Source organism: Coturnix japonica, chromosome 1 (assembly GCF_001577835.2).
Source record: "Coturnix japonica isolate 7356 chromosome 1, Coturnix japonica 2.1, whole genome shotgun sequence".
NCBI lineage: Eukaryota > Metazoa > Chordata > Aves > Galliformes > Phasianidae > Coturnix > Coturnix japonica.
Window position 1 is genome coordinate 18,397,655 of NC_029516.1, and position 24,973 is coordinate 18,422,627.

At 41.3% G+C, this 24,973-nt stretch overlaps 1 protein-coding gene across 5 annotated transcripts in view; it reads right to left on the minus strand.

Moving 5' to 3' along the window:
- PLXNB2 (plexin B2) overlaps nt 1–24,973 on the minus strand; it is a 249,814-nt gene that overhangs the window by 110,488 nt on the left and 114,353 nt on the right. For all 5 annotated transcript variants that reach the window (XM_015852624.2, XM_015852618.2, XM_015852631.2 and 2 more), the window contains one exon: nt 376–444. In XM_015852624.2, the coding sequence (XP_015708110.1) occupies nt 376–377 (2 nt within the window). In that variant the 5' untranslated portion in view covers nt 378–444. The remainder of the gene's footprint in view (nt 1–375; nt 445–24,973) is intronic.

The following is a 24,973-nucleotide window of genomic DNA, read 5'->3' on the forward strand; positions in this document are numbered from 1 at the left end:
GGAAAATGTGTCTGTGTTACCGAACTTAAGGACCCCTTTGAGTTTGTATTTGTTGTTTTACTTTTCTTCCATGGGCATTTAGAGACAACTTCATGTTGACAGTTTTCCTTCAAGCAGTTCATAAGCAGACAAATACCATTGGATGTGGCTCAGTTGATAGCATTTAGGTACACCTTGCCTACAGACTAGTATTTAAAAACACAAAGATAGTTTCATCCTACAGACTGTACAGTGTTCAGATCCAGCATTGTCATAATAGGGAAAGTATTATGTTAAGTAGTATTTTAGGCACATCAGTTTGTGAATAACAAAAGAATCAATATCACTGACTTGCACATATAAATAATTGCTACTTGTATGCTATGAAGTACTTACATTCACTTTTCTACTATGTCTTCTTCACTACAGTCAGGTTATTTTCCAGGACAGTGTTTAATCTTCTTACTAAACAGAAACAAAAATAAGACAGTGATTAAAACAATATCCATATTCATTAAGCGATGCTCAATCATCTTAAATTTATGAGCTTTGAAATATTGATTTAAGATCATCTATAGTGTTCCATAAACTTATAATTTGTTTATATATAGTCAATTTTATTACATTTTAAACACAGTTTTAGCACACCATAACTTTCAATCCTGAGGCTAAATGGGGTAATGTTCTGCATTTCTGTAGCTACTGAGATTATAAATCAGACGGACAGTTGCTCACAAATGTACAACTAATTACTACAGAACTGAGAGCTTGACTGATATATTACCAGAAAGAATGGCTGGCATTACAGATGGGGTATTGTATGACTTGGCACTCTTCTAGTGAGAGCTTGAACATGCTCTTATCAATGGCAGCACTCAGCACCTCCCACGACCAAACATTTAAGAATGGAGGAGAAACAGTGCCTGTTCCTCTAGGGAAGAATAAAATACCATCTGATACCATTTAACATTACTGTATATGCCAAGAAGTGATTAAAAAAGAGTATTAACCCGGACTGTTCAAATTGAATATGAAGATGACAATTGTCCTCAAAGATAACCCACATCAATCCATGCAGTGAGTGCTGAATGCCCCAACCTGGTTCTTACCATATGGATATCTATCAGTACATTTTTGTAAAGAATATGATGCCCACTCAAGCAGTTCACAGCAAATGCCAAAGCAGGCACTAAAAGATCATCAAATGGAAGTAAAGCATGAAGTAAAGACCCAAACATACAGCAAAATCCACCACCTCATCTCCAAGCCATCTCATCTCAGCACCAGCTGAAGCTGACTTTGAGACTTGCCTGACACTGGCTCCCTGGGGAGGTAGGAAATAAACCTCAGCAGGACTTTTATTTTCCTCTTCATGTGCCCTGAGGCTGCCCAGTACTAAAGCATGCTTATTTCATTAATATTCGATGGGACTTAATTTCTTGTTTGCATTCCCCATATCTAGTTGCTGTGGTAACACATTCTTTAGGACTCCATACATTCATCTCCTCCTGACAATACAAATTGCTTGGAAGCAGCCAAGGTCCCAGTGAAAAGCAGTCTGAGGAACCTGCATGCACACAAAGATGCTCAGCAAAACCGTGAGATGTAAAGCCACGGTTTACATATTTGTGATATTTTCAATATTTGTGTGTTCCATTGGAAGTGTTTTCCACAGAAGAAGGCTGAATGGCTGTAGTAGGAAGAGAGGGCTGAGCAGTAATGTAAAACAGAGTAAAGTGAAACAAGGATAGTGGTCAGGTAGATGTAGAGAGAAAGTGAAAGGATCTTCTACTGGAAGGACGAGGTGAAGATGGAGAAGTAAACAATACCAGGATGAAGAGAAGATATCGAGATTTCTATTTTTTCATAAAGAAAGCAAGAGAGAGACATGGGGAAAGAGCAGGGTGAGGTATTTGGACATCACCTGGATGACAGGACCTAAATGTAAAGAGGAGGTTTGGACTGGACCTTAGAGATGGCACAGGAGGGGAGGCTTAAGTAAAGTGGCCAACCCACGAGACAGGCAAGAGTCTTGGATTTAGGACAAAGGGAAACAAAGATTGCTTTATATGACTTATTAAGAAAGGAAATAACCTGGTGCAACACATGCACAGAAAGGAAAATATAGAAGTGAAAGGAATAGCAACGGGTATGAAAGAGCATGACATTTTCAACAACTGTCAAGAAGGAAGGAGGTGGAGGTAAGTCAACAAGGGAACAAGATTTCATCCAGCTGGGAAGTTCTCTTTGTACATCTCTTTGCATCACTCTTTTTTAGAAGTCTTTTTTGCAAGCATTGCCAAATAGTGACGTAGGCCTTTCTTGAACACTTGGCTCACATCTCAGCTTTGCAGTTGCAACACCTGAAGTGTCAATTGAAATTTGGCTAAGCTTGGAAAAGGAATCAGATCCTGAGCTTTCACAGTTGCATCCAGCCAGTAATACCCCCAGTAACAAAAGTACACATCCTGATGGATAACAGGCTCAACCACAACTGAAAAATTAGAAGAGAGCAATCAGACTGTGTATGCGTCAGTTCTCACATGTGTACACTTAACATTTTAGTCTATGGTTGGTAATTAGCTGTGCCAGAGAATGATGCCACCCAACTGTACTCAATTTTCTATGCTATAAAATACAGATCCGTTTTCATAATAGGCCTGGGACATAAGCCAGAAATCTTACTCACTGTCTCCCTACTTATTCAGACTGAGTCATCAGATTTTCCAGGTTGCTCTGCTCTTAGCCGGCATGTTGCTTTGGCTAGGTTTGGATGGACGTCAGTAGTACCATCTGCCACAAAGCTTCCTGGTTTTGTTTAGTTTTTTTCCTTTTAACTTCTGCTTGTAGCACAACAGCTCTTTTCCAGTATCTTACACTGAGCACACTGTCACGTCAAGGAATACATCTTCCATGGCATGAGTTGGCCAGCTAGCCAGCCCAAAGGGAGCGCTTTAGCTACAGGAACTAAAATACACATTCCTATCAGAAATCTTTACGCTGGAATTTCTGCAGGCTGACTGAAAGTCAAAAGTACCTGTAAGATACAGTGAGGCTGTCAGCAACCAGGAGCACAAACAGAGCAAGTGTGGGATGAGGAGATGCTCACACATGCTAACTTCAGTCTAACAAGGTTGATAGTGATGGAACAGCAGAGGATGAAAGGGATCTCAGGGGGCCATGTTGTCCCTTCTCTCGGCACTGGCTCAGGAGAGAGGGTTTTGTTATGGATCATCTTCTAGAGAAGGAATCAGTCTTTGAACTACTCTTTGTAGCATCCTCTCCCTCCATAATCTCCAGAGGACAGTAGAGACAAGTGCCATTAGACCACATTTAGCTCTTATCCTGTCTTGTTCCAGTCTGACTGCATTTAACTTCTCCTACCTTCTCACATAAAACAATTTCTGACTTTCAAATCAGAAGACTCCACCAGGACAAAGGACAAAGAACACCACAGACATGTAACCTAGCTAAGACTGTCAAGACATGTAAATCACCCAGCAAAGCTGCATAAAAGCTCCCTATCCTGCAAGCACCCCATTCCTCATCTTGCAGCTGTGCTTCTCTGTCTAGGTTGAATGTCATAGGTACTGTCACCTCAAAAACATGGTTAGCTCAGGTTGAACAGCTGTGTTTACATTTTGAGTGCAGCTCCAATGCAGCACCTCCTAGAGGGACGGTGGTTTTCTGAACACTGGAAGGAACAAACGCAGCACTCCTCTGATTGAGCAGCTAGTGCTGTTATAAGCAAAAATGTTTAAGTGCTATTTTTGCTTGTTTGCTTCTAGAGCTTTGGAAAAGAAAAAAGAAAAAAAAAAAAAAGAATCCAAATTTCTTTGAGGGAGGTTTTTGTTGGTTTGTTAGAAAGGGCACACAAGGGGTCAGGGACTGAAAGTTGTGCTATCCGGTTCCCAGACACAGGCCTTGCTCCCTTGAGCTTCAGTTATATGTAACATATTGACTAAGCGCTTTTCATATAGGCATTTATCCACCCACGGGACATTTATTTGGCTGTTTAGCTAACAAGCATGGTGCACCCGATAGTTCTGAGCATATAGGGTAACACTTTCAGTGTTTCTGTTTTGAGCTTAATTTTGAAATTGGATCTTCATGTTTCATTTTGTCACAACACTGAGATCACATCCATATGGAAACAGGATGTAGAATTTACTATTAAAAACTTTAGGCTGTTATTAAATGTCAAATTAAGACCCCAAACACTACAGTATTTACATCACTAATTAAATAACATACTACTTTGCTACAATGCTCAGCTAATTCTGCATCACTCCTTACTTTCAGCTCCCTACTTTACGTTGTTTCTGGTCATTCCCTTCTTGCCCTTTACACCTCTTTGACCTCAGAGACACTGGCTTCACTTCCAGCATAGAATCTGCAAACTCATCACTGACTTCCTTTCTGTCTCCTCCACTTGGCTACCAACCATTGTTTTCTTGAAGCTGCTCCATATAGCTCTGCCTTCAGTATGCTTACACATAGTACAGTTTAAACTCTTGCTTTGGTTTTCAGTCAGTCTCACATCTTTTTGTCCACAAATTTATGTGCTATGAAAAGGCCCTGATCTCCTCTGCAAAAATTCAAAGAATATTAACATGATGATGGAAGTGTTTAATATTGCTGGATGGACCTCAAAAGAACCACCACTTTCACTCAGCCCTTTCATTTTTCTCTTCCTGTAGTTTGCAGGGCAAAAGAAAAGGAAGAAAAAAAAGGAGCAAAAAGCAAAAAGCACACATGCTGGAGTTTTATGTTCTTAGCATTCAAGTTAAAAGTCTTGGATCAAAGTCTGAGTTTTACAAATATAATACAAGAAAAAAGACAGGCGTAACTCAATACTGAAAACCAAGAATTTGTGCTCCTTTCGCCTTTCTGAATATCCTTCACTTCAGTATAAGGAGACTACATAGCTCATCTCTTTATAGACTTTTCCACAGAGACTTCCTGGCTACAGAATTAAACGCACTAACCACTTTCCCTGTTGTCCTTTCTGACCAGGCTAGAAAGCCTACCTGCTCCTTGAACAATATTTCACTGCAAAGATCAAATAGCAAGAACATTATCCCATGAGCTAGTTGACCTCCAGCTCACAAATTAGGGCCAAGAACAGAAGCAATTACCGATGAAGGAGTGGTGAGGTATACATTTTCCAGCCTCTTCAGATTGTTACTAATCAAAACCTTACAACTGATACTGGGCAAAATTATACCCTGCCTTATTACTCACAGAGGGCAAGAATCACTCTAACCAGTGTGGAATCAGCACCTAATGGTGATCCACCAGAATCTGATACTCATCAAGTAGTCTGGTCTCTTGGATAAGGGTTTCAACCAATGCACAGCAACACAGAAGCAATTCCAGTTTCTCAAAAGCTATTTAAGAAATTCTTAAGCCTCATCTTCTTCTTCTTTCAACAGCATTTTTAGCTTGGTAACATAACAAGAATAAGGATACCACAAATAGTAGGAATAACTTTTAAGCCTAAAAAGCTATTTTAGAAATATCCTCAGCTGTGAGACATAAACAAGATGCCTGGTAGTAAGATGTAATGAGAGAAAAAAAGAAAAAAGAAAAAAAGAAAAGGCACATATTTGGGATGGCTTGTGTAATTAACTCGTGCTTTTTTTAGTTGCAAATAAACCTGTTGTCCCAAACTGATACCATAAAAAAGCATGCTAAACAGTAATGTCAACTATATGAACTGTATGATTTAGCTGAGGGTAACAGGAGAGGTAGATTTTTAACACAGGAATGGCTGTATATATATTTTTTTTTCATCATGAAAATGAAACTTAGCAAATCTGATGAACTCCAAACTGTGTTCAGTTGAAACATACCTATACTGACTCTGGCTTGTCTACGGGACAAGCTCAATGCTGTGTGCAAAGCCAGAGAATCTACCTGTTAGAAAGATCAATACAGATTAGAGATATTCACACTTTTAGGTTGATTTTTTTTCTTCTTGCTGTTTTTTAAGCCCTCCAGCTTGCACACTGTGGAGTAAAGGTGATACAAAATCAGAAACAGTGCAATCTATGTCCTTGACTTTTCAATGCCATCTGGCAAACTGTTGCAAAACGAATACCATGAGAAGCAACTTCATATCCTGGGACAGGATGTTTACACTGTCCGGTGTCAGCACGTAAATCAAACCTGTTAGTTCCTCTGCTCTCAATACAGCCAAAGGAAAAAGGCAGACTCTTCCAGAAGGCAGTTTAAAGTGGGCTTCTTACTATTGGCTAGAGAAGCATCCCAGGTGTTCATGTTATCTAATTTGTTAAAGTGAATATCCTCTTTATGTAACAAAATAATGACTTGTTAATTTTGTGGTCTCTGGCTTAAAAGAACAATAATTGGAAGCTCATGAAAAAAAATAATCAATGCCTTTTCTCTGATACACTCTGCACAAACAGGCAAAGATGGTAAAGATCCTCCCTTCAGTTGCTTCACAGGACCTTTTCAGTTCTTAAAATAACCACACAGATTTCCAACATTCTTCTCCTTTCCCTTTTCTTTCAGTGATCTGCTTGCATTCTCCATGTCTGTCAGGAGACCCCAATGGACTTATCTGAAAATTCCTCAGACAGATTTTTCATTTATAACTCATGCTAAGCAATATCGTCTGCCTGGGAACAGGAATCAAACCTCCAGATCGTAAGTAAACACTTACCTTGGGCTTCATATTCTAGCTCAAAGTTAATCACAACATAGTTTGCAAAATGTGCACTAATCTGAAAACCAAAGGTGAAATCCTATGGTCACTGAAGCATGTGAAAGTTCCTGTAAGGCCAGAATTCGTGTCCAGATTACCTGATATATGTGTGTACAGATATAAACTTTAATAAGTTCACATTGTTTCACACAGAAAAAGGCTACAGATGTAACCCCCGTACTCTCACACTACAGGCAGGAACCATTAGCACTTCCCCTGTCACCCAGTAGATTTAGCTATAGCCTTGCTCAGTTGAAACACATTTCTGTGCATCTGCCCTTGAAGAGGACACTATGCTCCAGGTCCCAGACAGATGAGCCATTATTGTTCAAGGGGCACAGTGTAAGTACGTTCAAACCCTCCTTGTGCTTACTGTTACTTTTGTGGCTGAACTTGGACATCATTGCTTTCAAAATGTGAGGACATGGAATTATTCTGATGGCCCTCAGGACCAATGCTCAGTGTGCTGGGCAGGCAGCCAGCACAGGGCCTGTGTGTGCAGACTACCCTCTAGCACTGAGGCTCTCCCATCAACACGAGGTGCTCTCCAGGTCACTAAGATCACCCAGAGCAGACAGCCACAGACCTCCCAGCAAAGCAAAGTTTACTGTTAGTTTGCCAGGAATTCAACAGAACGCTGGCATGGCTACACACTGACAATCCCAAAGTTTACAAGTTTAGTTTTCCCTTCACTTCTCTATTCCCTCAAAGTCCTAAAATTATATTGCTGTTCTTTGTTCTCAATTCTCTGATAGTCCTCTCCCCTCCTCCCCCCCCCTTTGGACATGGAAAAGAGGAAGCAGAGGGAGGTGTATTGAAAAAATGAAGCAGATTGCCATCTATTTTTGTGCTGATTGTAAAGAACATTAAACAGGCAGAGCAGCTAATGGACTAGCTTGCATTCACCTAAGTTGTTGAAGTACTGAAATAGCTCGATCACTTCAAAACACCAGTACTTCACTGACAAGAAGTATCAGGAATTTTCTGGTACTCAAGCTGTGTGCAGACTTACAGGTAGCGCTGCTCTTGCCATAAAATCTTCTACAGCTGCTGCGCTGGCTTAAAACAGCCCCAGCAACAATCTTCCCCCAGCCTCCCCTTCACAAAACACAGCTGTTAACTGCAAACTGCACAACACAAAAAAATCACCCAAATTGCCCAATGATCATTACTGTTCAATCAAGGTAAATTGTGAGACATTCACAGACACTGCATCAGAGCCTCCCACCCCAGGAAAGAAAATCAGTGTCTGTGGTATTACATCCACCCTTCGTCTTCACGGAGCACAAGGCATTCCACAGGCAGTTTTATTTCTCACAGCACTGATTTTCTATCGATCTGCTCTGGCCTGGATTTGAAATAGGATACCACATGAAATTGGATCCTGCCAGCCTCAAACAAGTCCAGACTTGCAAAGGAGGTTAAACAAAAGGAAAAAGAAGAGTTTTTAAACACACGGTGGGAGTAAAACTAATTTTAAAATGCCCTCCATTTCTCTGGAATGGAAGTAATATATTACCTCTATAAAGTCTTTTATGTAAAGCTCTTGAAATTCTTTATTACTTATACAATGCCATTGGTGTACACCTCTCTTTTGAAATACGCATTTTAATAGTCAACCAAAGGGCTCCAAACCACTAAGGCAATTAAGACTGTTTTAAAACTGGCTTCACTAGCAGACTTCTACCTTTCTCTGTGCAGCTGACATGTTCTGCCCCATTCCTTTAGTCCCTTCATCACACAGTCAGTGGAAGGACTTGCACAAGAATTTGATGCATACTCCCTGAATTATGAAACACAGCCTGCCTTATTGGAAAGTAAACAGGCACGAGACAGGGAGTGCAAAGAGGGAGAGAGGAAAAAATGTGAAGTGAAAAAGGTGAGTAAAATAGAAGAAAAAAATCGTTAAATGGGAAACGTAACATGGATGAGAGAGAATAAGTGACATAAGGAAAAACCAGCAATTGAAGTGTGGAAGTAAAAAGGGAAGGCCTAAAAGGATGGAGAGTACATCCTGAGCACTGCGGGGCTTTGGCTGGAGTGGTGAGCCAGGCAGGCTTTGGCCAGAGCCCCAACAAAAGGACTGATAGAATTTTTAGGTGTCTTCTTGACTTGCTTTCTCTGGGGATATGTGCCGCATTGCACATTTTATCTCTTTTGTTTGTCTTCAACAGCACAAAAGAAGAAATAATTGTCACAAAACCTGCTTTGAAACTTAATGAAAATTTCACCTTTCCCATTAAGAAAGAAGAGAGAAATGTGAGGAATGTGAAAAACACAGAACCTTCTCATTAATACAACACTAGCCTCTTGCCAGCCAGATCAGCAAGCAGCAGAGCAATCCAGGTTTAAATACTAGGGATGCTTCTTTTGTCCATCAAAATGAAGGAACAAAGCAACACTGCCTAATTATGAGCATTACAAGAACACTGCCCTCCTTCAAATCAAGCACAAGGGCTCTTCTCCATCTTCAGGGCCTCTTAGGGAATCAGCCAGCTACTTCTGAGCCCCCCTGCTTCCTCTGTGAGGTCTCTTCCTGATCTGGAGGTCTTCAGAGCTGGGAACCAAACCCCCTGCCTTGATTCCCATCATCTGCACCTATTTAAGTCAGCAAGCCAGGCCAGCTGTCCTCCTGCATCCGCGAGAAATGCAATCACTCTGTTACTGTTCGGATCTTAAGGAAAATAAACATGAAAATAAGGAGTTCAGTAGAGTTTTGCCTACCTGGCTACAACTTGCTACCTACTCTGCAAGCTTAACCTACCTGGCTTTGAGGAAGTCTTCCCAGCTCCTGTCCCCAAGGTGTTGTGCCAGGGCAGATTCCAGGCCCCCCTGGGACATCCAGCCTGCAGTGCTGTAGCCTGTTTCTCTGCCAATAGCTCAAAGGGATTTATGGGCTGCAGGAAGAGGGTCAGCTTGTTGTTTCGACTTCACTACCAAAGACACTTTTTTGTTTTGGGTTGGGGTTTTTTTATTTTGGTAATAGGAACCATTCCAAACTGAGATATGAGCTGAGCTCAGACTGATACTGCCATATCTCATGGAGCAAGTCACAGCGGGTTTATGAGCACAGAGTGCAAACCCTCCCTCCCCCCAGCAGGACCTTAACTTGCCCAATGCTCCTCTGCACAACCAATGACTCAGAAGAACAAACGGGCTTGCAGAGTGCCAATGCAGGTCAGCTGCCTGCCAGCACACAGGGAATGCAAGCAGCAAGCAGCCAGCTGATGTGAGGGCTCAACTTACAATTGCAGTCATTTCCAGGCTAATAATCTGCTCCTTTTCTATAGAACTTCTTTCTTCCAGGCTTAGAAGAAAGAGCACAAACTACAGAAGAAAGCGTTGCCCATTGAGTTCAAGCACTTTTTCCGACAAAGTTCCACACGAAGGGAAGGACAGTATTTATAAAGGAAGTTCCCACACTTCCTGTTCAAACAAATCATTCCTTGCTGTTTTTGCAATTACAGACCTACCGTAAAGAGAAGGGGAAAAAGAAGAGTCTGATGCATTGTATTGTTTCCTTTTAAAGTCACTTATCTATGAACAAGCAGCTTCCAGATTGGAAAGAGTTAAATACGTGGGATAAACTGTCAAATTTTCAGTAACTAATTTACTCTTCCTGTAGGCCTGAAGGAAATCCACAGTGGCCACAAATATTCCTCACTCCTTTCAATACAACTCTTTGTGAAATGAATTTTAATGGCCAACGAAAGGGATCCAAACCACAGATGTAATTAAAGCTGTTGAAACTGGCTCCACAAAGTGCTGAGAACTTCCCTGAAACCCCTTGTGGGGCTGTCTGGAAGCTCTCACCGGGCAGCTCCCTCCTAGCCACGGCCATCATTGTCACTACAGCTACAACATACCATGAGCTCCCTCCCTTTTTGGTGTGCAATTCCCTCCATGTGTAGACACTCTGGGGGAGGAACTTTTCTCAGAAGCATCCATGGTTTGCCATGCCACCCTGCAGAACAGGATTTGGGGGTTCTAGTTGACATCAAGTTGAATATGAGCCAGCAGTGGTCCCTGGCAACCCAAAGAACCAACTGTACATGATGGGAGCAGAGGAGCAGTGACGATCTCTGCTCTGTACAGCCAGGAGTTGGGCTCCTTGGACCACTCCTTGGGCCAGCAGGAAGAGGCTGAAGGTTGGCTCCACCTCTGCTACCAGTGACCTGTCCAAGCCAGCGCTTGGACATTTTTGGAGGTCAGCATTGCTCTGGTGTTTAGAAGTACTTGCTCTCACACTTTGTCCATCTCAGGTCCCACTCCATGGGTTACAGAGAAAGTTGTGGCGTCACCTCTCAGCCACTGTGAGCCTGACAGCCCCACTGTGCTTGTTCATAATGTTGATGTTAAAAACTTTCTCATCCACTGTAAAACTATTTGACAACCACACACAGTGATTTAAGTTTTCAGCACCAGTTGAAGCATTGGAAGTAGAGAGATTTCTGACAATTCATGGTAGACCAGCTTCTTATTTGAACTGACAAACCTTAATTTCTAATGCTGTGACTCAAAGCAGTAGTCTGCTTGAAAGGTCAATAGCCACCTGGTACTGAAGCATTTATTACAACCGTATCCAACAAATTCCTCCAACTTGTATCCGAAGGGGGGAGGATGGAAAACAAAACCAGTGTGCTCCGCTGAAAATAACTCTTGAGATAAAAGATGTGATTGCTTTGGCACTAGAGTCTCCCTCCTTCTTCCTGAATCACAGTGAGGTGTGAAAGGCTTAGGGAACTCCTCGCCTCCACTTCATGGTTGTTTTTTGTTTTTTTTTTACATGTTTAATTTTAGATTAGAACACAATTGGATTTGGACTTAATTAACCTTTCATCCAAAGAAAATTCCTCACCTTTCATTTATTAATTTCACTTGATACCAGCTACAGAAAAACAACTCCATGCTTTTGAAGTTGAATAATTCCTAGATTTTGTTTACAAGAACCAGCTACCCAGAACAAGGGTAAAGGACTTCCCAAAACAACTACACTTAAGCATTAAAACCACTTTGAATGTTAAGATTAAAATCAATTAGTTTATGCAAACCCTAAGCTGTGTTACAGTGAAAGAAATTCATTGGCTAGTGAATAATTAATACAGCTTGTCATTTGTTCACCTCATGTGCCAAGTAGCACGAAAGAAAAGTCATTAATACAAGTAGATTGTAGAGCTCAGGTAGATCCTTGTACATTTATAATCTCTAAATCGAAAGTTTGCAAGGGGAAAAAAATCCAACAAAATTAGGTTTGGAACAAATCTAAATCCACAGTTTTTGTCAATTTGGATGAAACAGCAACAGAGGGGAAAAAACAAACAAACAAACAAACAAAAAGCAGAGTTGCTTCTTATACTTGATAGCCAGAGGTAAGGGTCAAGATGTGTTGTCAGAAACAAGAAGTCAGGTCCTTCTCAGAAACCTGTCTTTAGATGCATGAGCAACATGCACGAAAGCAGCTGGCCCTACCAGCCTCCCATTCCTGGAAGCAAAACATCACTGGTTGGCCAAGCGCCTCTATGTGCTTACTATGGAGGCGTGCATTTTTCCAAACACACACATGTTTCTTCCTCTCTGACATGAAGAGCATTTTTCAAGTCTGACATTCCACAGGTCTCTTGGCAATCTATGTTTATTCTCTAAAACAGTGGGCTTTGATAAACAACACGCAGATTTCCTGGGGATTACCAGGACTACTCACCTCTTGTTAAATGGCACTGCTGTGAAATAAGATGATGTCAACATTATCTTAAGAACAGTGTAAATCATTAACTGCTGCACAACTAAAAACTGATTTAATTTACTGCTGCTCCTAACTCAGTTACTTGGGTTGGAATGAGTGAGAATCATTTGGGTAAAACACAAGCAAGACATGCCATGTTGCCAGTCTGATGCTGCTCTTAACCATTTCTCTCTGGCTAAATCTTTCCATCATTTTAAAGGAAAAGTGGGACTTGCATTTCTTTTCCATTCTCAAAAGGGCTCAGAGATTTAAAAAGTAACAGTGTCAGGAGAATATTCATCACCTTTTAACCTTGAATTACAGTACAAAAGTTAAGAAATGAGGTAGGTGTTTTATCAAAGAGTTTCTCACATGCTGTTACCAACTCCTTTGCTTGAGGCTAACAGGGTAGCTATTTTTACACTGTGAAAACACTGACTTTGCATCACATTTCCGCTCCAAATGGGAGGCTGACCTGCTTCCCTTCAACACACAAGACACCTTCTCCTTCCTTTTTCTCTTTCTCTGCCCTGTCCCTCTGTGGTCCCCCCCACACCCTTCTCTATGTCCTAGCTGGCTAAAACAGGATGTGCAGCCAGTAATGTTAGACTTGAACTTTCTACTTCCTGACACCAGCAGACTCAGAAAGCTAGACAAAACAAGCTGTCCCATTTCTAGGCATTGTCTGTGCTCTGGTTGTAAGACTGACACCTTCTCCAGTCCAAGATGATAAATGATGTGACTTCATGAAAAATGATGCAAACAAGGCTTTGCCAACTGTGCTGCACAGAGCCTTTCTTTCCTGGATCTGCCTTGTGCACAGATAACATGTAGCCATGAAACTCACCTTTGCTTCTGAGGGCAACTGTGGGCCTGCATATCACAGTGATAAGCCCAGCAGCCTGTTCCAGAGTGATGCACATTTGGACACCTCACTCCTGTCTCACTTATGACTTGACTTTAAAATACTTATTACCTTGAAAGCATAAATATCCACTCTGGGTTCCCCAGAAGACTACCAGTTGCCTAGTTTTGTGTTATGGCTAACAGCCCTGCCTCTCAGCTAATACCAAAGCAGTTATGGGCCTTACAGAAGCAGTCTGTTTGCTGCTGCTGCCTACCTGGGCTATCTCCTCCACACTACAGGGCTCAGGGTGGAGACACTCCTGGAGAATCATTGCTCTAGCCCATACTCTATGTGAACTAAAGCCATTTGGAGGTGGTCATAGGTCAGCTGCTCTCAGTGGCTGTGCTTGAGCACGGGTGCCCTGCAGAACCAGATGACCTCCAGAGGTTCCTTCCAACCTCAATCATTTTGTGATTCTTAATAAAAAGGTAAATCCTGAGAGGCAGACGGTTTTGCTACCCTCTTCTTCCCAATCATATCACACCTTACAGAAAGGAAGTAATGTCATTTCCCAGGAATTCACTTTGCAGAGTGGGAGATACTTTGTGGGGTACTATAAGTTTAGGACTTTCCTTTCTGGAAATAACCTGCCTTCCAAATAGCATCCTCGCTTGTTAGGTCAAAACAGTCTTTTTCACTTTCCATTTGTCTGTCTCCCACTAAAATGAGCTGCCACCAGTCCATTAGCACACATTTTAAATATCTCTTATACAGAATATCAAATTAACTTTTGGACAAAAAGTACACTTGGTTTCACAGTGTCCAATCCTGGGCATAGTATTATTATTATGGACAGAGTGAGCATGCAGATATGCTTCATGTACTTGTAAGAATTTTCTCTGCTTTAAATGAATAAAGTATTTATTGTCAACATGGTGACATAAATATTCACAAAACAAGGCAAGCTGTTAAAAAGCAGCAACAGCTCACTTGCCTTTAAGGAACAAAAGGGTTTTTTGACTGAAAGATGCACTCTGCTCCACTGCATTCAGGCACAGCTTCCTGCAGAAGTGTGAACTGGAAGTGATGCCAGGAAGGCAATGCAATGGTCCTGTTGACACAAGACCTCTTTGCCTTGTAGCTTATGCTGAAAAAGCACTGTGAGTATTGTGTTTTGGAACATGCTTGTATAGCCTAAGATCATGTTCTGGCCAATTTTGATTCCTGGGTGTAGGCAGAAACCAAAGTAACTGAAAACAAGTATTTTTGCCTCTAATTATGGACCATTATAGCACAATGAGACCTTTGGTGAATCTGTCTTTTTATCTCTTGCTGTTAAGAAGCTGCAGCTTTGCTCAGTAGTTTCCTTTCTGCAGAAATGCAACATTATGAAGCTGCTCACAATCCACCCTTACTACATAATACAGCATCCCACTACAAAGCTGTCTAACCGGCCACATACCTGCTCCTTTCACCTTTGAATTAAGGGAACAATTGGAAGCATTAATCCCCATTTTACAGAAGGCAATAGCCATTTAAGCAGGTCGGGTACCTAATGGTCTGTCAGGCTCAGGCAGTCTATCCACTAGTCTTCCCAGCTCCAAAAGTACCTAGGACCTGACTGACAGCCTTGGCAGCCGTGTACTTTGTTTTACTGCCAAAGAACTATGAAAGTAAGTCTGCACTTGTGGTGACTGAACTGCAAATGTAAGTTGGGATGGCATATCCTGATTTCAACAAAGGAGAGAAGAAGAAAAAAAGCAGCTGTGAAAATGTGCACAACCAGTCCAGAGAAATTCAGTTCAGGTGCTGTTTGTTCCTGTATCACCAACACAGTTGGATCTAATAGAATACACCAGATGTCTGCATCATACCTCTTGATATGAACCCCACCACGACTATATTAGCTTTAGGATGCCTTTTAGCAGGGGTAACTGTGCTTACCATGGCACCAATAGAGTGCAAAGCATGGGACCATGCACATTTTCCATCCCTTTTTCTGTGAAAAGAGCTAGGGGTTCAAAAAGTCTAGCCTGGAAAGCAGACACATTCCTGCAGCTCCCAGAAATTTCCAAGAGGTATGAGATAGGAGAGAGGCCTTTCCCTGCTCATTTAGCCATGACCTGCTGTGCAGTTTCTTTTGAACAGTCTCATAAAACTGAAACATTTTTTTCTGAACAGATCACAGGTCACGTAAGCTTCCCAAGGGATATATTGGTTACAGATGTTTTCATGTAATAAAATATTCCACTCAACTGCAGTATTTCTAACTGATAATGCTAAAATGAAACCATTCTTGTCTAATGACTGTGTCCCTGTACTCCTTACTGTGGTCAATGCTGGCTCATTTCTTACCATTTAGCCAACATAATATTTAATTTTTTAAAAACAGCATGTCACAAAGACAGGTTTGCATCCACAGCATGACATTCAAACTCCTCAAATACATATGAGAAGTTTTGTTTTTGCTTATCTACAGAGTAACTTATACCTAAGTTATCATTGACTTACATTTTAAAGTTGTTTAATTTTTAAATATGAGTAATTTTAATAACTTTCCAAGATTCATTCTTCAACTTGGAGCTACTAAAAAACAACATTAATTTGATTATCTGAATGGCACAGAACTAATAACGAAACATTCTGTGTGATTTCTTCCTTGCAGAACTGCTATGAAAGGTTGTTGTAAGGATGTTTCTGCAATGATCATGTAGCTCACAATAAAAGAAGAATAAAAAGAAATAAATAATAAGAAGAGGGTGAGAAGGTGACGAACATTTGTTTTCAACATATGCCTATAAAATCAACTATGGAATTCCTCAAAAATGAAGTCTCTTCCATGAACGTAAATAAAGATCCCTCAAGCCAGGGCAGCTTTTGCACTGTACTATGTCTCTGTGAAAATTCACAGAATTATAGAACAGCCTGGGTTGAAAAGGACCACACCAATCACGCTGTTTCAACCCCCCTGTTATGTGCAGGGTCACCAATCACCAGACCAGGCAGCCCAGAGGCACATCCAGCCTGGCCTTGAATGCCTCCAGGGATGGAGCATCCACAACCTCCTTGGGTAACCTGTTCCAGTGTGTCACCACCTTCTGAGTGAAAAACTTCCTCCTAATATTTGACCTAAACCTCCGCTGTCTCAGTTTAAAACCATTCCCCCTGATCCTATCACTATTCAACCTCGTAAACAGCCTTTCCCCCTCCTGTTTATATGCTCCCTTCAAGTTCTGGAAGGCCTTAATGAGGTCTCCCCGGAGCCTTCTCTTCTCCAAGCTAAATAAGCCCAGTTCCCTCAACTTTTTCTCACAGGAGAGGTTCTCCAGCCCTCTGATCATCTTAGCGATCTTGGACTAAGATCCATTCCTCTTTGCTCTCCATACTACACCACCTGGATCTCACTGCTCAGACTGCAATTACAGCCACTAAGAACAATGGAAAAAAAGTGAGTCCGGGTATGACATTACCTCTACTGTGTTGACGCTTCACATATAAATTCAACCCATTTTAATTAAGTTTGAGAAGGACTGGAAATATAATAGAAACTGAACACTCTCTGAGGAGAGAGATATAAGCTTCTGGGGCACAACTGGCCTTGCGTCAGAAGTAGAATCTGTCCATTTCTTAGAAAATGCAGAAGTTAGAAAATTCTGAAAGTAGGATCTTTCGGCAAGATCAAGCAGTCATTCTTCTCAGAACTACGCAATGTCACGATCCAGATATTCACTACGTTAATGCTAATTTCCAGTGTTTAACATCAGTAGAACACTATTTCTCCAGAGTTAACTATAACCACCAACCTTCACATGCAAGTTTTCCAGCTATCAAATTTAAACGTATGCTTGTGCCTAGTAAAGAGACCTCACTTCACATTCCTGCACCAATCAGAAGAATGCTTTGAAGACTCACTAGAGAAAAGAAGATGGGAGATTACCCACAAAACCCCACACCCCAACTGAAAGGACAATTCAGCCTGCAGCCAGTGACTCTAGAAAACTGTTATTCAGGTCAACGGAGATTCCTCCTGAACACAGCAAGGGTGAATGTGACTTCAGTGTCTGAACAGCATTTGGAGGAGTTTGAGTTTGTGTGGCTCGGAGCATCCAAGAGAAAAGCTTACGTAGGAGACATCCTTTCCATATTCCTTCTAGCCTGCATATCACTGTACTTCTAATAGTCATATTGGATTAGCTGTATGGTTAACCTGGAGCTGATACAGCGGTTAAAACTGTCAGTGTGTGTGTGGGAGGCAATGCCGCCTCTCTGATGGCCCCAGCACTCGGGAGTGAAGCCGTGCTGCAGCAGATCAACTCTTGTGGCTGACAGCGGTGACATCCAGGACAGGAATGGAGCACTGCGTTGTGACTTGTCACTCTCGGAAAAAAATTGCAGTCCAGCTCTCCAAAGCATATGATCACACCCAAAAAAACAGAAGCCTAATCTGCTGATATTTCTTTCAGCGGTTGCTGAACACCAGTGACTTGGAAACAACACAGCTAGTCTTTCAAACTCAAATACTGCTTTCCTCTTCTTTTAAATGGCCTCTAGCTTGGTAAATACCAGTAACATGCAGAGATATCTCCTTTAAGACCCAGCTCCCTGCAGTTAGATCACCTGGGCTCACCAGCAGACCTGAACTTCCAGCACTGCCCCAGGAGCTGCAGGACATGGCCATCCACCTTCAGCTGCCACAGAGCCTGCAGTTGTTTTCCCTTTCTGCATTAGGCCTCGCTGTTTTTGTTGGCTGACATGACTCCCAGGGCAGCAAATCCGCATTTATTTTAGTGTGTGCATCATGTAAGTAGCAGCAAAATGCACAAAGGCAACAACCTTGAAGGCCATCTGCACGTGGGGACAAAAGCAAAGCAAAACTTTTGAGATATTCTGCAGCTCACATATAGACACAAACTTACAGCTCTGCAGGGTGGAAAAATATCCTGAATCCACTTAGGGTGTGTTTTATGACATATCTTTGTCTTGCTCCGGTTGCTTAAGGACAGCACCCAGAAAGCACAGCTAACAAAGATTTGTAAGAACGCCTGTTGCTCATCTGTCTCCCTTCCCCACTGCCTTTATCTGCACAGTCAGTATCATATCCAGAACTGCAAACAGGCTTCCCTCAATGTTTTATTTTTTAAATAAATGCCTAATTAACTCATCCTTTATTTTAAACAATCCTATGCAGCAAGACGATCCAATTAAAGACGAAATATCTACTAATTTAAACCCAAACGTTCTGCTAAGGCAAGTTTTGTGAATTCTAAAAATAGAAATGCATTCATAATTTTTTCCATACTTTAATTAGGCCTTTTTTTTTTTTTTTTTTTGCTTGAATTTAAATATCCCTCTGCAGCATCTTCAACTGCATTGCAGTAGTAGGAACAAAATGCAAAGCACAAGAAAGATACGGTGGAAAATGACTTGTCTTCTTAGTTCATCAACTCAAAGATGAATGTAAAGTGGAGGCGTGTGTCCCCCAAAACCGAAGTGATGCAATTAAATAGGAAAGATTTCAGAAAGATGAAGCTCCCAGGACCAAATGAAACTTCTGGTTGATTTGTGTATAGAGAGATCTTGGTCCTCATCTAATCCATAGCTTTAAGTGACATGGAAGAAAATAGCATTCTGGCAGTCAAGGTGAAGGTAATGTAACTAATGGTACAGTAGGCAGACTGAGGGCAAATCAGTTCTGAATGAACTGAAAAATATGCTAGATAGAGCTCTTTGAATGACATTACTTATAAGAGTTACAGAATACAAGGTCATGCTTCTTCACGTACAGGTTAAACTTGTAAGATGGTGAACTAATCTGGAAAGCAGCGACTTGAAGAATGACTTCAGGGCCATGGGGAGCTGCAACTAAAACTCCAGCAGTGATGCAGTGCCTGAGACAACTAATGAGATCTTTCAATACATGAACTATGGAAGACACAATGTGAAAAACGTAGTACTTCAGAGGAACATTACCAGGAACAGGGGAAGTCAAGGTTAACCAGGGCAACAGGATAGCAAGAAAAACATCTTTAAGTGGTAGTCATGAAGCTGCTGCCTGCTTTGCCTATGCCCATGCTGAGCTTCCTCCTCTGGCTTCTGTCATAGGCAGCAGTGGGAGGGGATGCAGGAACCAGCTCCTCCCAGCCCTGACCACACTCACTCTTCCTTCCCTCTTCCTCTGCTGGGGTAGCAAGCCCAGATCTTCTGTGTGAATTTATCTTCCCCTCACCCAAGTGGTAAAAATTCAGTTTCTCTTATATGACTGAGAAGCCCGGGGCTGCTTTTGTCACTTCATTCAGTGATACTGAAATGATTATAAGCACCCACACCCACGTCTGGCATCCATACTTCACAAAAGATATCGACAGATTGAAAAGGGTTTAGGAAAGAGCTGCAAGAAAGATTCAGTCAGGAAAATATGCTCTAAAGCAACAGTCAGAAGTAATTCAGCCTGTTCAGTTTGACAAAGGGAAAGTTCAGCATGTCTTGATCACCGCCCATAGATAGTTACATTAACAAAGGACATTTAATAAAAGACACACCAAAATATGAAGCTGAAAATGTAACTTCTTTGAGACCAAATTCAGGCTGAAAACGAGTGAGAACTGTTAGAAGTGAATTCAATTAAGCCACTAGAACCTTTTATATTTGCATGCAGTAAATCTGCCATCACCTTAAGTATTTAAAAAGTGAGATTGGATGGCTTTTTAAAATGATACTATTTAGCTCAAGCAGAACTTACAGGCTGAGTGAAGTAGCGAATTTATATAAGTGTATAATATTACAGCTGTACTACCTAGATGATCATAACATTATAAAACTTATAAGCATATATTTAGTTCTTGAGTGGGCTTCCACAAACCAACTTTTCCTGTATCTCCTTTAAATGAACACAGCAGCATTGTTGAACCCAGTCTGAATTCCTAACTTGTGCCTTATGCTGTAAATGCAATACATAGGCAGTATTCCTTTCTAAGGAAGGTTGGATCACTCTAGTATGTGGGATCAGATAGTGAGCAAAGGCTCACTGGTACAGCTCCTTTTTCCTGGCTCCCCCTGTTATGCCAAGCAGGATGGTACAGGAGGTACCTTGGTATTCAAATACTTGTTGGCCACTGAACAGGAGAGTATTTGCATTGCGAGTGCAATACAGAAGAACAAAACAAAGCAGAACAGCCTGGATATAGCCAAGTTTACACTAGCTAAATCCTGTGCCTCTGTAAAAATCCCACATGCTTTAGCTTAATTAAGGTATTAACACCTCAGAAATGTTGTTATGAGATAGCAGCATTTCTGAGCAGTCTGGAAACTTAAGAAATCGTGCCTTCATGTGGTCAGGAGAAAAGCATGAAAAAAAAATAAGGCATTATCTCACAGAAGAGCAGCACCAGGGTGGAAATTGCTTGCAAATCCATAGTCCTTTCTTCTCTCTATCATAAGAGGCATTTACTATTTTTATGATCTCAGGAAGGAAAAAATATTAATCAGAAACAGCAGCAACAATTTCTTTTTATTCTCAAATCTGTGTGGCATTAAGCATAATTATATAAATAACTGGAATGGCAGAAACAGACGATTGCTGGCTTTGTATGGCTATTGGAAAAGATTATACTGTTTTTATCACGTCTCTCTCAAATAATGGGTATCTTCCAAGACTACTGTCAGGGAGGCTGCTTGCTGCTTTAATGCTGATATTAATATAATCTTGAAAAATACTGAGAAGGGGTCTTTCCACATACTTTCCATCAGGAAAGATTACTTAAATAAACCATTTAACCTGCTGTTGACCTAAAACCTAGTTACATAAATGTTTTAAAAATTACTTATCCATCTTGAGTAGATAAAAGTAATCCAGCAAAGTCAAAGATAACATAGGAAGTCCCTTAATGATGGCTGTATTCTCTACAGCCCCTCTCAGCATATGATTTTTCTGCTGGCAAAGCAGATAAATGGACTGCAAAAAAATACAGGGGTGTGATAGCTCTTCCTCTTTGTGAAGAGCTGGAAGGAGACAGATGAACACACACACACACACACACACACACACAAAAGACTGTGAAAATTTGCAATGTGCATGTATTGGGGAACCTCAGCTATTTTTCTCCCAGTTTTTCCATTATTTGTAGTAAGTGATGCTTCATCTTCTTTATGAAACCATTAGTAAAAATTACTGAGGCCATATAAAAAGTGAACATTGAGAGCACGCTCACCGACACCTGAGCTAACGTCACCTCAAAGTTAAAAACTAATAATTAAAAAAGACTGTCTGAAAGAGTGTGTTTCCAGATTGCTGAACAAATGCTCAAAACCTACTGAGACAAATTACAGCCAATTCAGCACGGGCACGCTGGAGATACAGGCATCCAGCTGTAGAGCAGGCAGAAGTCAGTGGGTTTATCAAGCCTAATGAGGGCTATCTCAGAAAGACAGACAGCAGCTTCATCTACCAAAAGTAGATGCTTGGCTTTGCTGCTGTTGGAGGTAACCACTCCACTCAGTGATGTGGAACAAGCAGAGCCTCTCGGGTGCCTCTCCTTCTCCCGTCACTCCTCCCCTGCAATCAGATGCCAGATGTAAGTTTGGAAGACTTCGGCATTTTGTCTGACAGAATAAATGTTATGTTTTTTCATGAACTGAGCTAGTCATCTGCTTCGCTGCACGTTCCCACCACCTGCCTCCACTGAGCACGTGGGGCAGGATGGCTGCCAGTGCTTCAGCGACCAGAGTTATCAGTGACACCAGCAGCTATGTCAGACCTTCACTGCAGTAGTATCATCCAAACCTGTTTTTTTTCTGTCACACAGCTCACACCCTCAGCAGGCCTCTTCCTCACCTTAAGGAAGCAGCAACTCTTCTACAGGAGCAACTAACAGCCACGTGGTCTGGGGCAGTGAGCTGAGAAAAGGGCTGGGATGCTGCTCAAACTGCATGTGCAGCTGCAAAGGGTTGCGGCTGTTTTCTGGCTGTAAACCTGCTCATACACTGCAGTGCCTCATACCATTTTTTCCACATACGCACATCATTTTCCCTTCTACTTCCTCTGGGAGGATGGTATTTAAATAAATAAAAAAGCCTTCATTAATAAATTGGTAATCTCACCAGCCACCTATATTTCCACCTCCTGAAGTGTTAAAAGAAAAAACAAACCAGCTCTTGATACTTCTGTCAATAAAGAGCATGCTCAGGATCAAAGGAATAAAAATGCTAATTATGGTGCACTCTGTAACACCTCTCTCCTGAGCCAAGTGCTCTGATTAAGTTAACCATCGTGCTAATTATAACAGCGTTTAGCACAGCTGGGGCCAAAGAAAAGCCACCTTATACCAAAGCACATTGACTGGCCTCAAATGAGATGAAGCATATTTATACCCTAAAGGAAACTTGCCTCCAGTCCACAGAAATGGTCACTGCTCATTTTAATTATGCAGAAATACCAAACTTTCCATAGGCTTTGTCCCATTATTTTCTTTTTAAAAATTGCGGATACTTACAATCTCTTTTAATTTATTTTTTGTCATGCTGGAATCAGAAGCTTATTGCCTAGAAATTAAGTTACCAGCTCCTAAGGGAAGGCGTAGCGGGATAACACATCTTTCCAATTTAAAGGAAAGCCTGTTCTTCTGCCTTTTCTTGGTCGATATTGCTGTGAAGCACTCCAGCAAAAAGGTAGGAAGACCACTCCACTCTATATTTTCATTTAAAATGGAATAAAGTGCCATGCAATTACCAGCAAAACCATCTGTCACATTTCAGCAGTACGTTTGGATAGAGAATGGGGGTGATAAACGACGGCTAAGTCTAAGTGAAAGTTAATCCTTCCCACCAATTCCATGAAGGAGGGGGAAAAATATAATAAAATCAATACATTTCTGCAGCTCTGAAAATTGCATCTTCAGTGGATGCTACAAACCTTGTTGCACATAGCATAATTGGAAGAAAGATTTTAAACGGTTATGTAGTTATAACTGTATCTTCCATTCACCTTTTCCCTCCTTGAAGAACTCATCATCCTTATTGGCTGCATCTTCCAATGCACCTGGTTGAAGTATAAGATCTGCTAGCCATGAAGGAGCTAACAAAATTACCTGCACCTCAGTATTACTCCTCAAACCATTCAGCCTCCTGCAGCATTTGCGTAGCAGATGAACAGACTGTTTTCAGCATGAGTTCAATAATTAACTCTGAATTAAACAAGTCATCTAAACACAATGATGCAACTAGTGCTCCAGAGTGGATACGTGCTTTCTGAATTCCAGGAGTGCTCAGTGTGCTCCTATTTTGCTGCAAGGATTTGGGAATCACCAAACACCTTGAGTGGCACCTTCCCATCTACTTCTGATGTACTGCATTTGCTCAAACACACACCTATATGTATAAATACTGCACTGTTTTATGTAAATTGGTAATCTTTATCTAAATTCCTTACTGCATTGATAGGCTGGCAAGGGTTTAAGTGGCTTTAATCCAGTGTCTCACCAGAGGTTTACTACTGCTTGTTTGGAAGGGCCAGGCCCAATATACTGGCTGAACTGTTTGAGAAAGCAGAAACCTGGGAAGAGCACACATTGAAAGGGTGAAGACTACTGATATCCCACTGCCAATATCATTACCAAGAACACAATTATCAGGACACCATAAAGCACTGCACCCTTTGGACAGGAGTCGGTGTGTGGGGCTTAGAGTTGTCCATGAGGGATGTTAGTCTGTCACACATAATAGAAAGTGTAGCAATAAAGTTAAAATTAGGGCACTTGAATCCTCTGCTTTTTCAGCGACATTTATCTGCCTCTGCCTTCCTGCCATTCACAGATCCTTCTACATGTGGCTGCTCTGATTCAGCACCTTGCTCTACAAGGTCATGGGTGGAAGGGACAGGCATGAGAGGATGATCAGGGAGGGAAAGTGATATCAACAACTTCCAATTGCTTTGTTTTACAGCTGCTAAATGGAAATGGACAAGCCCTGTGGGAAGGATCACAGCATTATGGGGTGTCAGCAGAGAGTACAGCTGGCTGGTGAAGAGTAACGTACAAAGCTGGTTACTTGGCTATCAGTTAGAGTATCAGACAACGTTGAGTACATTTACTATGTCATTGTTACTTTACATTGTGGGTATCTTCCACTGCTGAGGTAAGTTTAAACATTAATTCTTATGTACTGCTTACATTTCATGCCAAATTAATTTCCACTCTGCATGCATACCTCCAGGACAAGTGGAGAAAAGATTATGCAGTAGATACTCATGTACCATGATGATAAGTATAATAGGATAAAAAGAAATAGCGAAGTAATTGAGGAAGCAGAAGGGTAAATTGCATACTATAACGTTAAGACAAATCACTTCCTGGGATGACTTTATATGGGGTGCTTGTATCTCCTGCACCTAAAGTGTTCAGGAATTAAAGGTCACATCCTGCTGTCAGTTGAAGCTCTAAGCTGAAATTGCAAAGGAAAGTAAACAGATCTGCCTGGTTTCTTTTTCTGGAGTTTTATTACAAAAGTGTTTTTTGACTGAGACAGAATTGTTGCTGTAGAAATGAACACATATGCTATCTAATTACCTCTGTTTATCATAAAGGAACCAGAGGTACTATTAAAGCATGGTCACCAAAATATTTACTTTTGACTGTTTTAGAATATTAGTTACATGAACTTTAATTATTGAAATAATACCAGCTAATGACATGTGCTTTGTTTG